The sequence below is a fragment of the Abramis brama genome (assembly GCF_963993115.1).
Source record: "Abramis brama genome assembly, chromosome: 13".
Lineage (NCBI taxonomy): Eukaryota > Metazoa > Chordata > Actinopteri > Cypriniformes > Leuciscidae > Abramis > Abramis brama.
The window spans coordinates 11,237,479-11,260,694 of NC_139975.1; the positions used below are offsets into that span (position 1 = coordinate 11,237,479).

Genomic DNA, 23,216 nt, shown 5'->3' on the forward strand with positions numbered 1-23,216 from the left:
CCTTGAACTGTCAGTTTGTTTCCAAAATGGTCATTTACAGTACTTTTTGCACTATTATAGATGATATAATTTGGACATGATTCATACTTTCTATACCTTCCTTATCTTCCTTATTAAAGAGCACGCTTAGTCAGAGCATCAGACTTCTGGAGAGGACGTCCTCTGACCTGCCTGTGAGTTGCTCATTTTAAAACTGCCACCTGTTTCTAAATATCATCACGGATGCATTTCAGAACATGCTTTCTGATTGGCTGTAAATGTGTTGGTTTTTAGATCAGAGTTAGGGATGTACTAGAAGCCGTTGATGCCGCCCAGTTCCTCATTTCCCACAATGCAACATTTTTGATCAACCAGGTAATGTGAGCGTAAAAAATAAAACCATGTAAGAATGATTGGTGTATTGGTTGTATTGTACTGATGGTTAATATATGCTTAAACAGGAAACCGAGAAATACAAGCAGACTATCATTGGCTATTTCAAGCAGTATATGGACTGGATCAGAACGTCTGTGAGTATTTTGCTATGCACCTGTAGTAGTATCAATGTTAGATTGGTGCGATTGATCAGTTATTGTGCATTAGTGTAGGGTTGAAACCCCTTTGTTTTGCTGTCTCATTGTAGCTGGCCTTGGAGGTCGCTACTTGTAAACCGCTCAGCAACATTGTGGACACTGCCGAGATCCTGGGCTGCAGTTTCCTGCTGGATTCAATGGTGAGAGAACCATCGCTACTGTAATGAAAATCATTGAACAAAATAGTTAAAAACATTTTCTCATCATTTATTCACCTTCATGTCAAGCAATTTTCTGACATCCATGAAATTTGGTGTTTTCCATACAATTAAAGTGGATGGTGATTTATACAGCCATAGCTTCAAAAAGTACAAAAACTACTCTTTCACTATAGGTGTGTCCCAAATCGCGTACTTGTCCACTATTCTATGCCATTTTGTAGTATAAAGAGTGCGACTAGTGCGTTCACACTGAAAATTCTAAAAAGAAAAAGTGCACTTTAAGTACCCGGATGATGCACTTGTTTAACCGAAAAAACGAAGTGTGGGATGAGAAAACGCCTCAGGTTACAAATGTAACCATGGTTCCCTGAGAAGGCATCGCGTCCTAGGACGCAGTGAGAGTTCCCAATTATCAATAATATGATCGGCACAATTTCAGGCCAGTGTTAATGTTTTAACCTAAATTGTTGTAACCTTATATACATCAATATATAAATACTACAACCTAACCCTAAAACACACCCTAACCCATAGCAGAAAACCCACTGCATTTTTACAACAACAGGATGTCCCTAAATAAAGGTTTTGTCAGATTTTGCTCACTTCTTCGTACAAATAACAAGTTTGTACTTGTGGGCCAGTGGGTTGTTTTTAAGCTGGTTTCTCTTTTATTTTTACTCATGTTGGTAGTCAATGCATCCTTTTGGCTACGCATTTGTATAAAGTTAAACTTTTATTGACATCTTGCATGGCTGGACACATTGCATCAGATCGCCCACTCTGATGGAATGTGAATGCCCCTTTATGTAGAAAGCTTCCCAAGCTGGAAATCTAATTTTCGGGAGAAATAAGCACACAGAGAGTATGTTGATCAAACATGTCATTTATGGTTAAGCGGAGTGCAGTTTTTGGGTGGCGTTAAGTAATCTTGTGTTTATTTGTTGCAGAACACGTTCTGGTTTGGACTGGGCTGCTCCGCGCTGTTTCTGCTCCCTAGCATTATCCTGTCCATCAAGCTTGCCAAGTTCTACCGCAGAATGGACACAGAGGATGTCTATGACGAGTAAGTATCCCAAATATAGCAAGTTTGTGGTTGCTATTTATTACCCCACTGATTACAGTATATTGTTTTTCTCTGCTAACGAAAACCCAAAGGGCAGTTGTTCAGTCAGATGAGAGGACCGGCACTAACTGTTGTATAATGAATAATATGCATTAATATATGAAAGTGCAAATGCCTCATTCTTTTCTTTTCGTTTGCCTCAGAGTAGTTAGTAATTTTTCTCTCTCTCTCTCTCTCTCTCTCTCTGTGTTCTTTTTCTGATACTTTTCTCTGTTCTTTCTAGTTCCTCTGTCTCTGGGACTTGGCATTTCACGTTATGATAACCATTCTTGCTATTTCCATCTTTCTTCATTCTTCGTCTTTCTGTCCAGCACTTTGCACTTTATGAGAACTGCCTGTATATATATTGTTCAAACAGTGTTTGTTTTAGCATTTGTCGAGCATTCATACGTTTACAGTCGAAAATCATTGCGATTGACAAGTCACCAAGTGTCTTGACCAAAGACGTCCATTTTGACATCCATGTGATGCCACTACAGTGCATCTCTGTAACATTTTTGCTTGTCTTGTATCTTTTTAGCATTGAGACAATTCCCATGAAAACGTAAGCTGTTTTTCCCCCTTATATTTTGCTGTCCACTTTCCCGCTAAAACGACATCCCTTTCCTGTTTTGTACATAAAACTTTCTGCTTAATGGTGCTGGTTTAAGCTCTAAGTCTTGGAATGCCTTTTCGGGGAAGGGTCGCTGTTTGTGTTGGTGTGTTATCTTTGAAGCTCTCTTGTTTAACATGAAGGGCTGTTAAAACAGAAACCTTAAGAGCACACTTCAGAAGAATCGCTGTACATTTTACAAGATACGATTGCAATTTATACCGATTCATACTCTACTGCTCAACCTTGCGTGTACATTTTTCAAGACCGTTTTAAAATGAAGCTTGTTTATAGTCAGTCGCATGCCATTTCTCTCATGCCACATCATGTTTTGTTTGATTTTTTTTATCTATGTAATGTTTTTTTCAGTATGGAAATTGGTAATAATGGTTATTATAATGAACATTTAGAAGGTATCCAAAACCCTGTAATGGCAAGGTAATCAGAACCATATCCACGCTTAATAAATTGCATGCATTGGAGGTACAAATCGATTGAGGTTATAGTGAGGTGTCAGAGGTCTGATGCATGCGTGATTTGAAAGTGCCCTTTGCACAAACATGCACCTAGGAGTTGGATATTTCATTTTTCTAATTTTGACAGTGGTGTTTGCATGCTGGCTAACTCAATAGCAGTAATGTAGAATTTGTGTTTTGCATTTAATATTTGAATTTATATTAATACATGCATGACATTTCAGAATTTATTGATTGGGCGAATTTGAGTCTCTCACTAGGCTGCTATGGCTGTGCATGGTCTTTTTCTCTAACTCATCACTAATTGCATGTGTTTCAGCAACAAAACGTGTAACAGAGGTCAGGACGGTGGGCTAGAATGACACAGAGCATAAACACATACATACATACATACCATTCAAACTTTTGAGGTCTGGGAGATTTTTTTAAATGTTTTTGAAAGATGTCTCGTGCTCAACAAGGCAGCGTGTGTTTGATTAAATTGTGAAATAATAAAACAATTTAAAATAACTTAAATATTTTTTTAAATGTTATTTATTCCTATGATGGCAAAGCTGAATTTTCAGCATCATCACTCCAGTCTTCAGTGACACATGATCCTTCAGAAATCATTCTAATATGCTGATTTGCTGTTCAATAAACATTTTATGTGTGACATTGCAATCAAAAATCACTTAAAGCACCTTTAATTATTAGTACTAGTGCTGTATGTGTCATTTTGAAAGCCCTGTCCTGCTCTTCTATAAGAATAATGGGTTAAAATGGATGGAGAGATGATGGGGGTCATCTAAGGGCTGTGTGTGGATGTTAATACACTCTGACCCTGACAGTTTTTCCTTTTGTACCTCAAGCATCCCTACCTATGACACTATGACTCGATTCCCACGGGCCTCTGCGCCCCCACGCCATGCCGACTGGTGACTCGTCGGAGGACGCTCTGTTTTTTAACAACATAAAGGTACTGGGAGCTGCAGATAAGAGCAAATGGACTTGCTCTTCCTCTCTAACAAGCATGTTCATCTTCCTCCCCTTCAACTAATTACATAGACATTTTAGTATGCATTTATTTGATTTGTTTCCTAACCTTTCACTCTTGATTATGTATCATCTAGTGAGTGTCATTTTCTGTCATTACACCAACAGCATGTTTCGTTTTTGCATTCTCTTTCCATCTTCAGAAGCATTCCGCCTGGATAACTGCTGACAGTTCTGCCAAGCTTCGTGTGAATTGTGTTTTTTAGGGTCCATCACTAACCACTTGCCCGTATCATTGTGATCCGCCTATGTTTGACTTCAAACATTCCTGACGGCTCTGCAAACAGATAGATGCCAGCACTCACTGTGTGTTTTGTTTCTTTACTTTGGTCTAAAATCTCATCTCCCCTCTCACTTCTCATGTCCACCAGTTCATTCGTATCACTGTTTGCCGTTTATCGTGCATTTGAAACTACGCAGCAGGTGTAATTCTGTAATATTTGTTTCTTTACTCTCACAGTGCTATTGGAAACTGGAATTGAACCTTTGTGGAATGTAAGTTGTTTAAATTGGCCTTGTTTTACATTAAACCAGTGCTTCTCAACCTTTTTGACTCCAAGGCCCCCCACTGTCCACAACAATATTCAAAGGCCCGCTTGATTTTTCCAGTTGTTTGTGATTTACTGGATGAGGATTAAAAAAATATTTTTACTCACAGTTTCGACCTGATTAAATATTTGATGAAAAAATAGAAAAATGTATATTCTATAAAAATGCGCACGGAATAATAACATTTGATTAAATTACATGACCAGGTCTGAAAATCACACTTTTACAAATAGGCTTCCTCATATAGCCAGTAGCCAAGCTAACAGGGAACATTCTCAGAACTTTAGCTAATGTTCTGGCAAGGTTATCTCAAATGTTCTTCTCAAACATTCTTCCAGTAACATCAATAGAACATTTGTTCAAAGTTATCAGGTCTATGTATCATAATAATGTTCTCAAAACGTTAGCACAAACATTTTCTATATAATTTTATCATTCATGGAGCGTTTTTTTCTGAAATGTTTTAGTTGGACATTCGTCGAACATTTTTAAATGTTACTACTTGTTTCAGAATGTTTAAAGGGATACTCCACTTTTTTTGGAAATAGGCTCATTTTACAACTCCCCCAGAGTTAAACAGTTGAGTTTTACCGTTTTCGAATCCATTCAGCCGATCTCCGGGTCTGGCGGTACCACTTTTAGCATAGCTTAGCATAGATCATTGAATCGGACAGGACCATTAGCATCTCTCTCAAAAAAATGACCAAAGAGTTTCGATATTTTTCCTATTTAAAACTTGACTCTTCTGTAGTTACATCGTGTACTAAGACCGACGGAAAATGTAAAGTTGCGATTTTCTAGGCTGATATGGCTAGGAACTATACTCTCATTCCGCCAGACCCGGAGATCGGCTGAATGGATTCGAAAACGGTAAAACTCAACTGTTTAACTCTGGGGGAGTTGTAAAATGAGCCTATTTCCAAAAAAGTGGAGTATCCCTTTAAAGAACATTCAAAAGTAACATTCCTGTAATGTTTGAAGAATGATAAAATAAAATGTTTCTTTAACGTTCACATAACCAAAAAAATAAAAACCTGTATGTTTTGAACCTTCAGAGAACATTCGTTTGCATTATGTAACGTTTACCTAACTTAATGGGGAAGTTCTTGGAACATGTGCTTGTTAGCTGGGAGGAAAAAAAGAAAAAGAAAAAAAACAGTTGTTGAGGGGATGAATTTTAGTTAGTTATTTGAATGCTTGTTTAGTCTAATTTTAAATCATCTCGAGGCCCCCTATAGTCAGTAGTGAACCGCAAGTCCGTGTTCCCCTCTGTAGAGATCGCGTTCCGGGGGGGTGATGGGGTAGAAATCATGTTCCCCTTCAGTAGAAATCACGTTTCGGTTTTACACCACTGCCCCTACGGGTCCCGGTCCCCTGGTTGAGAACCACTGCACTAAACTGAATAAAAAAGCTTGTATAAAATCTACCAAAAATACTGCATGCATTGTACAAGACTGATGATTTTCTCTCGCTGTGAATTTCTTCTTTACCACAGACTCTCTCTGTGAACAGCAGGCTCAGCTCAGACAGACGACATTAAGAAAAGGAAACTCATATACTTGAAGCTGGGACCTGCTGTCCATGTGCCCATGACATCGATCAAGATGATTTTTAATCGAAATGTCCTTACTGTTGTTGTTGGTTTGACTATTTTGCACCCTTATGATTCAAGTCTTATGGACTGTCCCCTCAATGAGCTATTCTGTGATGTCACATCCTGTCAGTCAGAGAGGCTTCAAAGTATATGGCTGTTTTAACTACTACATGTGTCTTTGTTTACAGTCATAAATCACATGTGACGGGCATAACAATGCTGCGTTCTTTTTCTTTGTATAGTGCTTTTTAACATTGTGGAGAATTCAACATATTGAAGTCGAGACCACTGAGAGTCCGAAGGGATTTTTGTTGAAACAGAGCAAGCCAGCCACCCATGAGCCACAAATATTACACATAAACAATGTGTTTAGGTGTTTGAAAACATGCTAAGTGCTAACTAGTGCTAATACGGTACAGATAGATGTTGTCAAGCCATTTCAAGGGTGAATGCATTGTTGCCTTTTCAGATTTTTAGCTTGTGGTACATGTAAGCCATGCCACATCACAAGGTCTTCGATTAGTTTTACCTAGATTATTGAGACTGAGAACGCAAAACCACATTTGATACTGATCTCTGGTTAGCCATTTAAGGTGTCTGTATGTGTTTATGCTCTCTTTTGTACTTGGAAATTTAAGATATGATTAATTTGGTTTTAGTAACATCACTAAAAGATCTTGGTAGCTTTATGTACTTTAGTTTCACCGTTATTAATGATATTCCGGTTGCTAATTTTGCTGACTGTACTAACAGTTGTTCTCCAACACATTGTTGGATTACTGTAAACTACTGCTTATTGCTTTTTGACACCAAATCTTGTTTCATTGTAGGTCTCAGGTCTTAGGGCTTTTTGTTTACTTGATATAACCATATTTGTGGACATATGTTGATTATGTGAACTTATTGTCAGCTTTAAAGCGAGTGAATGTACCTTGGAGACATTTGCTGGTACGAGAGCAAGGGAAGACAACAGAGCCCCTTTACGACGACTTTTACAGAGCCTATTTAACGCTGTCATAGTCATTGACAATTACTCCACCAAATATTTCAGCTGTTTAATGTTAGAGACATTATGTCAGGTGCTACATATTGTTGCTCAGATCATTCACACATTGTGTATATGACAGTGTTATCAGGGCCTCAGGTAAAATGTTGTACTTGATTTATACCCAGAAAGGTCCCTTCACCTCACAGACTCACTGTTTTGCCATACCACACATAGCATGCGCATACTTGGTGTTCAAGCTTGCTCGAAGATGTTTAGTTGTGGTGGGCCTGGTTGTCAGTGCCGTTGGTTTGTAAGTCCTTGTGGTTAGGCTGGCTAAAACTGTAAAATATTGTGAATAAAATTTCAGATGAAAATAACATTCTCTGGTGTTGTAAATTCCGAATTCAACCACATAGCATTCAAATTGAGTTACAATAAGATTGGTTACAAGAATAAAGGGAGAGGTTTTAAAATAAAAACAAGGGAAATACTTCTATTTGTAAACAGACTGTTTCTCAAGAGGTGAAGTTATAGCTTACAAAGCCTAGAATGCAACCCTCTGTAAATGCGAGTAAATCACTCACATATGCGAGTAAATTTCACACTGGGCGACTAAATAATGTCTATCATTAGCCATTGGATAATAAATTCTTAGATTTTACTCGCCAGTGTTTGTGTTAGATGCCAAGTATTAGTTTAGCATAGATATATTTTCAATCGCAGAACACTGACTGAGCGCTTGAGAGTTTCTCCAATCTGTACCATAGAGTATAGACTGAAAAAAAATGAAATAAACAGTTATGGACATGTAGAAATTAAAGTTGAAGTTCCAATCTCCTCCCAAAAATCCACAAAAAAGTCTGTTAGAGCCTCAGTGACTACTTCATTTAGAGAAGCTGTCAATCACTGCTGTCAATCATGATGTCACATTCCCGTTTTTATAGCATCAAATAACTAAATAAAACCAAACTTATGAAATGAACTAAAAAACGAATAAAAAAAATTAACACTTAAACTTAAATCAGTGTGATAAAAACTATCTAAAATGATATGAAATTGGAATTTCAACTAGTAAGAAATCAATTGTTGATATCAACTATTGAATTTGAATGGCAGCCTATAGTGACATTTCACTAGTGATTAGTGAAAATACAATTACAGATATCAAGAATTATAGTTTTTACTAGTTGAAATTCAATTGTTGATATCAAGAATTAGAATTTTAATTAGGGAAAATAGTATTACAGATATCTAAATTTGTATTTTTTACACCACCGTCTCCGGCATGGACACCGGCACGAGCACGGACACCAACGTTTCCGGCACGGACACCACCGTCTCCGGCACAGACACTAATGTCTCCGGCACGGACACCACCGTCTCCGGCACAGACACTAATGTCTCCGGCACGGACACCACCGTCTCCGGCACACCGTCTCCGGCACAGACACTAATGTCTCTGGCACGGACACCACCGTCTCCGGCACAGACACTTACGTCTCCGGCACGCACACCACCGTCTCCGGCACAGACACTTATGTCTCTGGCACGGACACCACCGTCCCTGGCACAGACACTAATGTCTCCGGCACGGACACCACCATCTCCGGCACAGACACTAATGTATCCGGCACAGACACCACCGTCTCCGGCACAGACACTAATGTCTCCGGCACGCACACCACCGTCTCCGGCACAGACACTAATGTCTCCGGCACGGACACCACCGTCTCCGGCATGGGCACCGGCATGAGCAAGGACACCACCGGTTCCGGAACAGACACCAACGTCTCCGGCACGGACACCAACGTCTCCAGCACGGACACCACCGTTTCCGGAAAGGACACCACCATCTCCGGAACGGACACCAATGTCTCCGGCACGGACCGTCTCTGGAAAGGACACCACCGTCTCCGGCACGGACACCAAAGTATTGAATTTGAATGGCAGCCCATGGTGACATTTCACTAGTGAACAGGGGTTAAAGTGGGCCGGAAGGCTTCAATAGTTTAGTGACAGAAACAGATCACATTTTATCACATTTGAGCCAACTTGACTGGCATATGGTCTTGCAATGAAGTCCACTAAACTGTTATTTTTTAAGTACTCACATAACCCAAGAATAAGTTTTCTTGATGGAGAGCATGGACAGATTCCCAACATCATAAAAAACATGACTGACAACACAATCACAAAACATGACTGGAAAACGAATAGTTGTGGTGTATTGAGAATTACGCAACAAATGCGGAGAAAGTTCCAGAATTGGGTGTGTAAATGGCTGCTCTCTTTGTCACTTATTGTGTCTGAGCATTTTTCTCAATTGGTAACATATGTGTGCCTGCTTTTCATTGACATTCGCCAGGCAGCCATGCCAACAATACACACCCCAGGCGAGAAGCCAACGTGGGGCAACCAAAGCCTTTAAATAGTGGAGTCAGAAGTCTCTCCACCAATGTCAGCGACTCACAACATGTGGACAATCACAAGCACGCTCCTGCTGACATGCTGCCTCCAGGCAGCTCTCACTCAAACACAGGGTCGTGACAATGACAAACCAAGAGGCAGGAGGGACATTTGGGATGATGTGATTGAGTTTCTTACCAAAGGCACCAAAGATGAATGCTACTTGAGCGTGACACCACATGGGGATCTGACAAAGCTCCGCATCATTTGCCAGGGCCTGGGGCGTTCATACTGGTGCGAGTACCAGGGCAAGCCTGAGGTCTGCCGCTCTTACAACAAAAATCCCCAGCATTATTTCAGGCAGATCATGTGGGACCTCCGCAAGCTGCCGAATGCTTGCCAGGGCCAAAGTGTATTAAAGCCTCAGATGTGCAAGAGAGCATCCGACGAGGCCCAGATGGTCTTCGAAACTGCATCCTCAGCAGACGCCATGCCAAAGGACAGGCCCTACAGACCAACCCCTGTCAGAACCAAGCAGATGAAACCACAACAAAGACGACGAGAGCCCAACACTACGAGAGCCCAAGTTATTACACCTAAACCAACTGTGCCACAACCAACTACGCAGGTACCCATGAGTGAGGCCAAGAAACTTGCTCAGGACTACTGCTGGCGCTCCTTTCATGGTGCGTGCTCCTGGGTCATTGGATGGTTCAGAAATTAAGGACAAGGTAGGTCTTTTTTTTTTATCACCAAAAACAATATGAGTTACTGTAAATCTGAAAACTGTCTCTAAAAAAGTGTGTGTCCTCTCTACAGTCACTCACATTTCCGCAGACAACAAACCCCATTCAAGGTGACTCTGAATGTCTAACGTGAAGGTTTCGGACTGACAGAGACAAATGAGACACCATTCTCTACAATATATTCTTATATGTTTGCAATTGTACAGACTCTAATGCACAATGTATCAGAATAGACAGGATTACAAAGCTAGCAATGAATTTGGCTGTTGAGCATAATGCTGCCAACTGATGTTATAGTTTTTGTTGTTTTCCAATCCATAAACTATATAATGAAGAACTTCATCTTATCATGTGTACTGAATACTATATGTGTATTAATCCTTGCTATGTAGGGCCTATTTATGACTTGCTGACCAAATATGGGTCAGCATTTCTGAAAATTGGAACCACAGGTCACTTCAGACTGTAATATATCAACGTGAAAACTCATAATGTACATGGATATGTCTCTGTCTACTGTATTTTTATAGTGATGTATGTAATACTCAAGTGTAGGCTATACATGTTTTTGTAATAGTGTAGGCTAAACATGTTTTTGTGTATGTTCTGATTAAATTTGGGCTCTACCTTGGCTTTTTGTGTGGCAGTAATTTACATGAGCGTGACAGCAGATGGCGCTTTTGTATATGAAAGGCTTCGTACCTGAGAAATAGGCTACAGGGCTGGATTTATTTAACATACAAAATGTTACCATAGTTTCCACCAAAATACTTTCTACAGTTATATGATATTAAAACAGTGTTTTAATATCACTGTTTAGCATAAAAAATGAGAGTAAATAGCAGTGTTTGATTCGTTAGCGAATCGTTCGTTTGAGTCGGATCTTTTAATGAATCAGTTGAACCGGTTCACGGGTCTGAATGATTCTTTGACGAATGGGACTGAATCGGTCCAAGTTATAAATGTTGTAAATGTGCCTACAATGGTTTTAATGGGAGGGGGGTTATGGTTAGGAGTCAATTGCACGCGCAGGTAACGTTACGGCGCGCGCATTAGCGAATGGTGATCACAAGCTCCTCATTAACAACGATCTATTATATATGAAGAAAAAGACTGCGGACTTTTGACACATCTCGGAATAGTCCAGAAGATAACAGACTTAAGTTGTCCTTAAGTAATCTGCTATTGGTGAGTATAACGTATAGGCTACCCTGATCTTTTTGAAGATTCACTCACGTTATAAACGTCAAATAATATAGATTTTAATAAATTATTGCACTTTGTTCGCCCTAGCTAGCCTGGTGATGGAAAAAAAATAAAGAGAAAGGTTGTTTTAGATCTAAACACATAGATTAATGCGTTAAACAAGCGTCTTTGACCGTTATTGCATCTTCTGCTTTTTCAGTTTCTCGCGCCATGTTTTAAAATGCCGTGTCAAGTTAAAAGTTCAACTTTTGTTAACACGTGACGTCTCGACACCCGCGCTATTTTCCATTTTGTTTGCGTTTTAAATGCATAACCGCGTTCCTTAATTTAGCTTACTGCAGTTTTAAAGCCCTCACTATCCGTTATAATATATATATGGACATAATACGTTGCTACTACGCCTATAGGCCTATGTCTATGGGACTGCAAGTCGACAAGTTATAGGATATGCCCCGTGTAGGAACTAATTACATGCTTGATTAGTGATATTAAAGTGTACTTTACTTGTGTTACAAGTACATTACAAATTCATTACGAGTGTCTTCGAAACATACAAGCCATATAGCCTACCATAAGTGTATTATATTTGAGTAAAAAGTATAGGCTATGCTCAGTGATACCTTTGGCTTAAATTCCAAATACTACAAATTGCACACTTTGTCTTCAATAACAAATGCACATTAATAAACAAATATTACTTAGCTATACTATTGTATACTATAATGTATTTTGAAAGTATACTTCAATGCATTGTTACAATGATCATTTTCATCACACAGTTAAAAATATACCTAAAATATCTATTTTAAGTAAGGTGCAAATAAACAGAATTTTCACTTCAAGTATATTTTTAGAAAATATATCTTTTAGAAAATATACTAAAGTACAATTATTTTAAAGTGTGTTAAAAGTTGTATTGTGAAAATAGGTAAAAGCATGATGCTAATATACTTTTAATATATTTAAAGATAATACCATTTTTTGTTAGTATTTGCAATGTACTATTGAAAAAGTGAATACATTTTAAATACAATAAAGTATACTTTTTTTCATTAGGGATTGTTTATTCTTAGCACCGCCTTTGAACTGTTAAGCCATAAGAAACTGGACTTATCAATGCTACAGCTTGCCAAATTAATATCTCCCAGAACAAGACACGAGGCAAGAATATGGAGTGAAGAGGGAGGTGCGTGCGCGAGATGCTCTATAAATACCACACAAAGAAACTGCAGGTGCTAAACATTTCGCTGCTCTCGTGCATTATTATACCAAATGATTTAATCTATTAGCCTACTATAAAATCATCTGCGACTACAAATGCCACGTACGGTTTTCGTTTAAGTTTTTAAAATAAATTCCTATGAGGACATGATGCGCGTGACAGACATTGCTCTCGTTCTGAGTTTCGCCTGTATCTTGCAACAATTCGTACAGGTGAACAGCCTGAGAGACAGAGGGAGGAGAGCACAGACAGATGGGAAGGGGAGGGGAAGAGGTCAACGGAATGAAAATGGCCTAAAAGGGAGATTCTCACTGAAGGATGGAGCGCGGTGCTCGTGGCTCGCTGCGCGCGAGCGTGATACGTTTGTATTGGGAGTCACCTGCAAAAAGGGGGCAAAGCGTTTCGGCTGCGAATATGTAGCAGAGCCCACCGCATGTCAGCAATACGCATCCAATGCCATAGCCTACTGGAAACAGATCGGCCGCTCGCTGAAAAAGCAGAAGAGATTGTGTCGCGACTCTACGGCGATGGTTAAAGCCGGTATGTGCAGGAGCGCGCCCGCGGACGCGCACTTCAGACTGAAGGACACGCGTCCCTCTTCCACGGTCCCGTTACCGTCGCCCGCGGGGAACAATCACTGTCCTGACCGGATCGAGAGACTGAAAGTGGCCGAGGAATACTGCAGCAGCTCCTGGTCTTCACTATGTACATTTCTCTTCTTGATGCTTGAGAATGATGAATGCTCATGATTGACTTTGAAAAAACTTTTTTATATTCCATTGATATAGCCTATAGATTCTAAATGTACATTTATGTAAAGGTTTATCGAAATCAGTTCTTCTATAAAATGTTTTGTCTTACTATAGGGAATAAAAATATGACATTTTCTGATAGTTTTCATTTTGTTTACACTTGTATTTTTCCTGTTGTGTCATTTCTGCACTCATAAGTCACTTGTAAGGTTAAATTAATTCCATTATGTAAACTATTTGGCCATCATCCAAAACACATTAATCCAAAAGCTAAAGTAGGCTACACCATGGTTCAAATAAATATCACAGCTCCACAAGAAAAAAAAATATTTAGGCTATTAATGTGACTACAAAAATTAGAAATAATTAGATTTCAATAGTTATATGAAAAACCAGTGTAATAGAGGCAGAATTCATACTAAATTTGGTTATTTGTGTTTAACTGGCAAGTGTGGAACTTATTACTTTGCTCTTATTACTTTGACCCAGAAAGATCCTTTTCCTATTGTTTAAGTTGTGGCTTTAGCTCAGGTGAAGAGTGGCTGTTTGTTCTTACATGAACTCTCAAGAAGAAACAATGAATAACTTTAGATCTCCTGTTTAAACCCAGATTAATTACTCCAACAGTGATCCTTGCATTCCAGTTAAAGCCATGTGCTTCTTTCATACTAGTCATTACATAAAGTCTTAGAAACTATTATTCCTCAAGTTCTGATGTGTAACAAAATTTTGAGGCCACAATACACCAATATTCTGAAGTAATTCCAGCAAAGAGCCCATGAGCTGGAGAAATGTCAAGATAACTTGACATTTATCTTGACACCCCATTTGGCATACCTTATTGCAACTGGAAATCTTTCATTTTGATGTTGTATTACAATTTGCTTTTACAGTTTTACTGTTTCTTACGAATGACGACAATTCTCGGAATCATGAAGAGTTTGAATATGTTCTATGAAAGCAGTCAATTACTGTTTTGAAGCTTCAGATATAAACATATTCTAGGATGCGGCTCTTTCTACAATATGTTGGTTAGTCATTAACCAAAACGCTCAAGCACGCAAAACTGATTTTAGCATCTTGTGGGTTTCTGGTAGCCACAACAGCCTATGGTTATAACATTAAACAGACTCACTTATGTTGTGGCCTCTCCTTTCCAAAAACAACATCGCTGTTTGCTGACTTTTTCATCATGTCATTTAAAGAAAGCATCGATAAGGGACATTTCTGGACTCATTGAAATGGGATTACTAAACCGAAAACAGCAATGGGAAAATCTAGTGGAATATGACTGCGCCCAAAACCGCATTATTTTGCCCAAGGATAAGCTTTCAACAGGTATTCACATGAAGAATTAATTTGCTCATAAGGTTCCCAGATAAATACTGTGTTGCGTGATTTTGGAATAAAAGAATGACCATTGTTTAGATTTCAGCTCTTTGAAACAATGACATGTTTAATAGAACCAACTATCAAATATGTATCTGTTCATCTATTAATGAAGGTGTGGTGTTTACTTGTGTGTGTGATGCCAAATTGTCACTTAATATTCTTCATGCTTTCATCTCGCACTGTGATTAATTCAAACACTGCTCTCATGTTACCTCTCAAGGGGATCCTTTACTTCCTGGTGGCTCCTGTGGGGTGGGGCTTCATGAATGGATTCCATGTGGACTGAGGTGGCCTGATCTCACACCCTGGCATTCTGAACTCTGATTGGTTCAAATAATGACCTTAATAAATCCCATCTTGGAAATAGTGAAATTAAGGGCTTTGTGCTGAGAGTGCCAGTGTTGGGATTTAGTAAAGCGATTTAGAGCTTGTTATCTGCACACACACACACAATCCACATACCACACATAATAAAACAATGTGATCTTATAAGAGTCTCAACATCTTTGTAACTCATACTGAAGTATATGTATTTCAGTCTAGAGTCAACAAGTGTAATATTTGGGAAAACAAGTAAAATCATTAGTTACAGAGAAGGACTGGAGGAAAGATTTTGATTACACCTCCAAGAAACACTTAATAACAGGCACCATAACTATATAATTCCATCTTCTCCCAATACTTAAAGAATCATTTTATTATCAGGTTGTGTATGGAAGTTTTCAGTCTTTGCTGAAGTAAAATAATATCTGAGGAAGTACATAATATTTAACAGTAAAATCAAGTGCCAGTGATAATCTATGAAGCAAAATAGTTTAGTTTTATTTTAGGTGAAAAATCCTTTCAATTTTCCAAACCTACTCACTACAAAATGAGCAGTGTGGAGCATCTGAAAATTTAATTTGGAGAAATAATTTTTGAAACCACAGAATTAAATCTATCATATTTTGTGTTTACAGTATGAAACTAAAGTGTTCACTAGCATATAATTCACCCACGTATAATATATACAGGTGGGGGATGGATATATACATATAAACTTTATAAATTTTCTATACAAGTTATAAAGTTTGGTAGGAACTGTGTGAGTTTTCTGTCATTTACACTACTGTATACTGTTCAAAAGTTTTGCTTTTGAAATAAGTATCTTATGCTCAGAAATGCTGCATTTATTTGAGCAAAAATAAAATACAGTCATATTGTGAAATATTATTTCAATTTAAAATAACTTTGTTTTGTATGCTTTTATTTGAATACATTTTAAAATGTAGTTTATTCCTGTGATGTCCAAGCTGAATTTTCAACATCATTACTCCAGTCTTCAGTGTCACATGATCCTTCAGAAATCATTCTAATATGCTGATTTGCTGCTCAAGAAACATTTATTATAATTATCAACAGTTTCTCTGAATTCAAAATTCTTTTGTTTGAAAGACATTGCTGAATTAATCTTACTGACACCAAACTTTTGAACAGCAGTGTATGTTTCAGGATCTGCTTGTCACATCATTGTTTTCAGGGACTTTGTCATTGCATTAAATAGATAAATGGGACTTTTTTGTGTTCTCGTTGAAGGAGCATTTATTGAAATATTATCTTGTCGAGTGTTAACTTATCAGTATCACTTCTGCAGTTTTTAATGTGTGAATTAAGTACTGTAAATGCATTTAAGCTTGAGTAGAAATTATTTTACAACGTTAACATGTATGTGTGAGGAAATCATCTCAAGCGCTTTATTAAGAAGAAAAACTGCACTTGATAGGTCAAAATAGGCTGAGTAAACCAGAAAGAATTTGTAAAACAATACTGCCATCTACTGACAATCATTTGATTAGTAAAAAGTATTATTTTGAGCAAGTGAAAAAAAATGAGGAACTGCATAAGAATTTAAAAAACATTAATATTGTCCATTACATTTTATTTTCATAGTCTCTATTTTGAAACAATGATTAAAGCTAAACCACCAAATTCTATTAAAGAATCAATACACCAAACATCACATCAAAACAATCAAATAACCTCCTATTCTCCAATACTGACACTACTTTATTCTCAAACCATAAAACAAAAAATATGTAAAGATAAACACAAATGAGAAAGCTGAAGGTCAGATAAGGACTTAAACTGACATGAATAAGCACAAAATATGAACTATTTCTAATCATTACCACCACACAGGTAGAGCAGGGCCTTCTGGTAATCTCCGTCAGTGTCTTCCTAAAAACATGTACAAAAGCCATGCTAAGATTTCTCTGTCTGAGAGAGAGAATGTGTGTGTGTGTGTGTGTGTGTGTGTGTGTGTGTGTGTGTGTGTGTGTGTGTGTGTGTGCGTGCACATAAACTTGCCTGTATGGTGCTATAGAGTGATTCTCCATACTTCTTCTTGTATATCGCTCTGATGTCCAGCATATCTCGCTCACTCCTTGACACCATGATCCTTATGAGAGTCTCATCATCAGTGCCGGCACGCTGTAAATAAACAAAACAATAATGTGTGAAATCTGCTGTTTCATTATCATTCACATCAACACATTCATTTACTAAGCAGGCCACAAGTTGTTTTTATTTTGCCACTTGAAGTGTCAGCGTTTAATAATCCAAAATGAGCAGCAAATTATCCAGTTCATGATTGTCAGAGGGGAGAAAATTGATGAGAATCTCATGGAAATAAGCCTTCATCATACCCGCATTGACTCTCGAACGGTTTCAGCAAAATAAGCAGGCACGCTTTTTGCACACTTAACTGAATGGAGAGAGAGAGAGAGGAAAATAATCAGTTTTCAATTTCAGTTAAAAGGGTTTTACTCACCCACATGTTGTTCTTAACCTGTATGTTGTTTTTAGTTATGCAGCTCTTGTCATGCAACTACTGTTAATAGTGACCATAAAAGCCCCTTTATTAGCCTGTCTCCAAATGAATCCCCTTCATAAAGAGCAACATTATCAGTAAAAAAAAGTCAACTTTGATAACTTACTTTCAAAATACTTTCCTTTGCATTTTCTTGGATCTTTTGATCATCATAGTTTGCCTTTTTATTCTAGCAATTAAATCTGTTTTACCAGATTGTATTCATTGTAGAGTTATGTTCAGTCCATCCAAAGACCAAATTAAGGTTATCTTAATCCTGTACGTATAGCCACACTGCAGGAATGTTCATACCCACAGCCAGCAGCAGTGCTTCCAGGTTCCCAGTGCACTCCTCTTTTATGCTCTCTTCAATGTCACAGCCGGCAATCTTTTTGTAGGCATCAAACACTGAAACAAGAACACCAAAGCCATTAGGATGGCCCTTCAAGGCCATTCTGAATGCATCAAAAGGCTTTGAACACACATATACAAACGCGCACCTTTTCTCAGGTGTTCTGCACTCCTATTGCCAAGTATGTTGATGAACTTATCCTCATCCGTGCCGAATTTCTCCTCTCCGGCAGCAAACAGCTCCTGAAATACGATCAACAAACAAACACTTCTAAAGTTCGCAACTTAAACCTGAGGATCTGGTTGCGTCTTTTTAACATCAACATACATACGCAACATACCATTATGTCATCATAGATAATGATTCATCAAATACCACTGGGCACAATTTATAACAATAGATTCAAAACTTAATTTTGTGAAACACAAAAGTTGCTAGGCACAAAGTCCAAGCATGTGTTCAGTATAATAAAAGCAATAAAAAAGCACCATACAAGCTCAGACAAAGCTATTGTATGGTTTCAGAAGACTTGAAATATAGTGAATAAGTCATATGGGCTACGTTTATGGTGCTTCTTTGTCTTTTTTTTGGAGCTTGATTGTATAAATCACCATCCACTTTGAAAGGAAACAGAAGCTTGGATATTCTGCCTATGAGAGTGAGTAAATCACAAAATTGTGTCTCCCAAAAAATGAAAATGTATTTTCTTTATTTTGTCATACAGGTTTGGAATGACACGAGGTATAGTAAAAGTAGACTGTTTTGAACTTTACCTTGGCATCTTTTTCCACTCTGCTCTCATCCACTCCCTCATCCCTGTTTGCCTGTTATAGGAAAAGAAACATAACCAAGGTGAGAGAACATCAGAGAAACATCAGCCCTCCTCCACCACCACTTATGCTGGGACGAGGTGTGGAATTTCCCCTAACCTGTTAAACTCTGATATTGAATTACCACACTTTACCCCTGAGAACCATTTAATCTTCTCCACAAGATTAACTCAAGAGCTGTTTTAATTACTTAAGGATGACTTCACGGGTGCTCATGTTATCATTCCAAGAGGAAGCTGCTCGGTTTCATTTCTTTACCTTTTTTAGTATCTTCCCCTCTTATCTCTGATCCTATTCAAGACGATGACCAAAATCAAATATCACAGTATAAGTAATTTTATATAGGCTCTTGATAATGATATATTGATTGGAAATAATGGAAATTATTATATAAATTCTGTCTAGAGAACGTACCATCCTATTGCTTAACACTTAACATTAGCCTGTCTATTCAATTTCCTTTTAAACTGAGAACCCATTGGGGGTTTATTTACCTGTACAAGGATCACCAGCAACCTCTGGTAATGTCCTGACGTATCACCCATAATGTCTTTTTCCAGCTTGGCTCCATGTTCTAGGTCAAGACACATGAGACAGGGTCTATTGACAGTTCACACTTATCTCAATTGCTGACAATTGGTCTGAACCGAGTATAATTGGAAGCGATCACTTGTAACAGTGATGCCCTACAGTAATTATGATCAAGTCCTCTCAAATATCATAATATCAGATTGTGCATTCCCTCACCTTACTGTGCTCCATATTTGTTTGTTTGGTTGCCTGTTTGTTAGCAATACAGACAATAAGGCATCTTTGGGTAAGGGAAACCCACAGCTTACAATGGACATTTACCAAAAGATTGATCCTTGCCATTTTAAATGAATTATTTTGAGTGTCCAAACTAAATATAAATGAGCGTGGTCATGCATCAACCTTGCAATGGTGAGATATTTTACATTTATTTTATTTTAAATATTACCTTTCTTGTAAGCTTTGCTGATTTCTTTTATCTCATCACATGTCCTGGATGCCAGAATTTCAATTAACACTTTGTCCTCAGTACCTACTCCCTGTAAGAAAATAATAATAATAAAAAGATAACCAATCAGCTCAAGTGTATCATAATGGGAAAGCATTTTCATAACAATTTGTTTGTTATTCTTTCTTTTTTTCTTTTTCTGATTTTATATCCCATAGATGATGAAAATGTTGACGTTACCTTGATGGCCTTATGGAGTTCATTTGCATCATATATTACGGGTGGAGCCATGAGGGCCACAATGAGATCCTCTAGCTTCCCTCCAAGCTCAGATTTTAAGTCTTTCCCAAGATCCTGTAGAAAGGGACAACATGAGAGAAATAAAGAGAGAACATGAACCATGAAACAGAAGAACATATAATCCCCATAAAACTGATGATGCAAAGCTCATTAGCATTTTAACATCACTTTAGATGTTCATGTCAGCACTGAATTATATCACCATCAATAAATGGGTGTGTGCAAAACGACAGACAAAAAGAAAAAAGTAATCTAGATGTCCTTCTATTGATGCACAGCAGATTCATGCCTAAGCAATTGGATGGAACAACAATCATGTCTGAATACATTTTGTCTTCATTTTGAACATCATTTCTATTGTGTTATCATTTTAAACCTACTTTCCGAATGGATACTTTATGTATACGAATGTATAGAGTTAAAAGACACAAAATTAGATTCAGAAAATTGATTATTTCTGGTCTGGCACAAGATAATAATGTAATACACTCACTCACCTTGCCATGAGCTTTCTTATAGGCTGCTTTAATTTCCTGTCGCTGGTCATTACTGCGAGCTGCCACTAACATGAGGATGGTATCTTCATCAGTGCCTGAAAACAAAGCATCCACACCAGCTTAGACAAGAGGACAAGAGTGAGATATTGTGTAGGTGTGAGCTTAAGATGGTTTAATTCTGTCCACTGTCCATTCAAAATCAGCAGGAAAAAACACCTAGATCAAAAAAATGGTGAACTCTCTAGTGTGTTAAAGGTCTGACTTGTTTAACTCACCAATTCCTTTCATGGCCTTGCGCAAAACGTCTGCATCATGCTTTGCATTGAAGTTCACAAAGGGTTTCACACTGCCTCGGGTTGCCTGCAGAAAATACAAAACCAAAATGAATGTATTCCAAAAAAATAATAATTATAATACCAGTATATAATATTAATGGAGATTGGCGTCATTCTGTTCTTCACAACTAAACTGCATAATGCGTCAGGTTAACTACAAATATTATTTGAATATTCAACAATATTCTGAGTATCATAAATTATTTGCAGCCCTTGCTGGTTGTCAAATATGAACTCACATTAGAAAAGACAGCAAGTTTTTAAAGTTTGCAGAGCAAAATATTTTTTAAATTGAAACAAAAGCAGAAAGTCAGGTTTGGTATTTGCAGGGTTTTGTTATTATTACTGTGGCTAAATAGGAAAATGTCAAACAAAAATAATTAAGCTACATAATTCAAGACAATAAAAAACATCTGATGACATCTGGAGCGGGTGAGTTCTGAATGGATTAGCCAGCGCAGGTGTTTGAGAATATGAGAAACATCAACCTCATTATTAAACCTGCATGCAATGCCTCATGTCGTTCATCATTATCCTATGGAAATACTGAATATCAACCAAATGGCAGACAAGTGATGTGAACCAATACTTCTGTAAACTGTATGCAATACATGTGCTCTCAGTCTCTAGATGACCTTTCAAAGGCTGGAAGCAACCAAATCCACAGTTGTTGTTAGCATTGTGATTGTAATCTTTCTAGCCATTTAAAAGCTCTGTAAACAACATATACACACAGAGTGTCTGTAATCCATACACGACTGATTAAAGATAGACCAGGACTATGGCTCAGGTTAATGATAGTGCTGTGGTGAAGGATGAGATAAGGTATAGGGTTTGGGTTTAGGGTTCAAGTTCAGGTGGAAGGTTAGGGATCAGTTAACCCTGAGACCTTCAGTCCAATTCGATACCAAAAGCAGTAGCTTTAATCTTTCCTTGCTCCCATGCTTTCTATAATGAAGTGCTAAGAAAGCACAAGTAGGATTGTGTCTTTGAATTATTTCATCTTGTAAAAATGCCTGTGCATTAAAGTTTTAAGAAACAACACATGATATGCTAGCCCAAGCATTACTAATCCTTGTACTACAGTATATGGGTGTTTACTTGGTTCTGGCAGGAGTGGAAAGATAAAGCTACTGTGACCTATTCAGTGGGTTTCCTCATGGTCTCATCTGCTGTAATCCAATCATCCATCACCATCCATGCCGACATGGATCTAATAACTTAACTCATGGATCCTTATTTATGGATTAATGTATGTGAAAAACAATCACATTTCACCTTTTTTCTATATTTTGATGACACTAATGATTATCACAGTCATTATACTACTTGTTTTTGTATAGGCTACTTAATGTTCAACCGATAAAAACTATAACAAACATATAAGACCAGAGTTAAACCGGCAAAACAACACAAGACCAAGTCCTAAAATTAGCCTGATAAAACTCATGTTTCTAAATCATTTAAAATGTTAATGTTAATACAAACGCAAAATGATACAGATGCAACTCATCACTTACCATTTGTGCAGGTACAGGAAGCACAATGTGAAGTTCTGAAAAGAAACAGTAGGCTATAGGAAACTTTATCTTTATCAGAACAATTCAGTATTTATGGAAACTAATGTGAAATTAATCGACAGTTCAATAGCTAAATGACTGTAAGACGCTACATAAATAACATCAATTACAGTACGTTATCTATTCAGGACAGCGAACGTACCTGTTGATGTATTCTGTCACCTGTGCGCGAGAGGTCAGACTTCTGGCGCGTCAACAGCGAGGGAGTTGTAGCTGGATGTAAGACACGCCCACAAAACCAGCTGTCAATCTTATTGACTGACGTGGAGAACAGTGTCAGACGCTGTGGGCTTCATATTCTTTATACGTGCAGTGGATATTACACTTTAACCATTTTTTCCTTTGTCTCGGATAAGAGCTCTCAAAATGGTTATGTAATAAAATAATTATCAAAATAGTTATGCAATAATATGTAATAGCTAATATAAATATTATTTTCAGTCTTTTTGCGTATACTTTGACAAAATTGTATAGCAACTTTTAACAACTTTAGAAGCTGAAATTGTTGTTTGTGTGTGGACTAAAGATATCACCATTGTTTTCTTTAGATGAAGTTCAGATGATATTTGTCTTTTCTTCATGTCTTTTCTTAGATTTGAACTTAAAGGTGCTCTAAGCGATGTCACACATTTTTTAGGCTGAAACATTTTTTGTCACATACAGCAAACATCTCCTCACTAT

At 37.7% G+C, this 23,216-nt stretch overlaps 4 protein-coding genes across 14 annotated transcripts in view; 3 read left to right on the plus strand and 1 right to left on the minus strand.

Annotated features, from left to right (window-relative positions):
* prom1a (prominin 1a) overlaps positions 1–7,469 on the plus strand; it is a 62,691-nt gene extending 55,222 nt beyond the window's left edge. For 5 of the 10 annotated variants that reach the window (XM_084132307.1, XM_084132306.1, XM_084132303.1 and 2 more), the window contains 9 exons: positions 120–173; positions 274–354; positions 441–509; positions 623–712; positions 1,681–1,796; positions 2,377–2,400; positions 3,776–3,882; positions 4,420–4,454; positions 6,004–7,469. In XM_084132307.1, the coding sequence (XP_083988433.1) occupies positions 120–173; positions 274–354; positions 441–509; positions 623–712; positions 1,681–1,796; positions 2,377–2,400; positions 3,776–3,845 (504 nt within the window). In that variant the 3' untranslated portion in view covers positions 3,846–3,882; positions 4,420–4,454; positions 6,004–7,469. The remainder of the gene's footprint in view (positions 1–119; positions 174–273; positions 355–440; positions 510–622; positions 713–1,680; positions 1,797–2,376; positions 2,401–3,775; positions 3,883–4,419; positions 4,455–6,003) is intronic. The other 5 variants (XM_084132309.1, XM_084132308.1, XM_084132312.1 and 2 more) reach the window with 2 other exon arrangements.
* Positions 7,470–9,471: 2,002 nt separating this feature from the next.
* Positions 9,472–10,873, plus strand: fgfbp2a (fibroblast growth factor binding protein 2a). The gene is made up of 2 exons (XM_084133891.1): positions 9,472–10,227; positions 10,316–10,873. The coding sequence occupies exon 1, from the start codon at positions 9,546–9,548 to the stop codon at positions 10,218–10,220; it is 675 nt and encodes a 224-aa protein (XP_083990017.1). The 5' UTR covers positions 9,472–9,545; the 3' UTR covers positions 10,221–10,227; positions 10,316–10,873.
* A 1,702-nt stretch (positions 10,874–12,575) lies between these two features.
* fgfbp1a (fibroblast growth factor binding protein 1a) lies at positions 12,576–13,541 on the plus strand. The gene has a single exon (XM_084134036.1). It carries the CDS (start codon positions 12,817–12,819, stop codon positions 13,417–13,419), a length of 603 nt encoding a protein of 200 aa, XP_083990162.1. The 5' UTR covers positions 12,576–12,816; the 3' UTR covers positions 13,420–13,541.
* A 2,979-nt stretch (positions 13,542–16,520) lies between these two features.
* On the minus strand, positions 16,521–22,703 carry anxa5a (annexin A5a). Of its 2 annotated transcripts, XM_084134056.1 has the most exons (13): positions 22,678–22,703; positions 22,476–22,510; positions 20,896–20,980; positions 20,621–20,715; positions 20,064–20,177; positions 19,824–19,914; positions 19,339–19,418; positions 18,788–18,838; positions 18,163–18,256; positions 17,975–18,070; positions 17,499–17,557; positions 17,161–17,283; positions 16,521–17,031 (listed from the first exon to the last, which is right to left on the minus strand). In XM_084134056.1, exons 2-13 carry the CDS (start codon positions 22,476–22,478, stop codon positions 16,972–16,974), a joined length of 951 nt encoding a protein of 316 aa, XP_083990182.1. In that variant the 5' UTR covers positions 22,479–22,510; positions 22,678–22,703; the 3' UTR covers positions 16,521–16,971. The 2 variants fall into 2 exon arrangements, with proteins under 2 accessions (XP_083990182.1, XP_083990183.1); XM_084134057.1 differs by having other exon boundaries at positions 16,720–17,031; positions 22,476–22,685.
* Between the last annotated feature and the right edge of the window lie 513 nt (positions 22,704–23,216).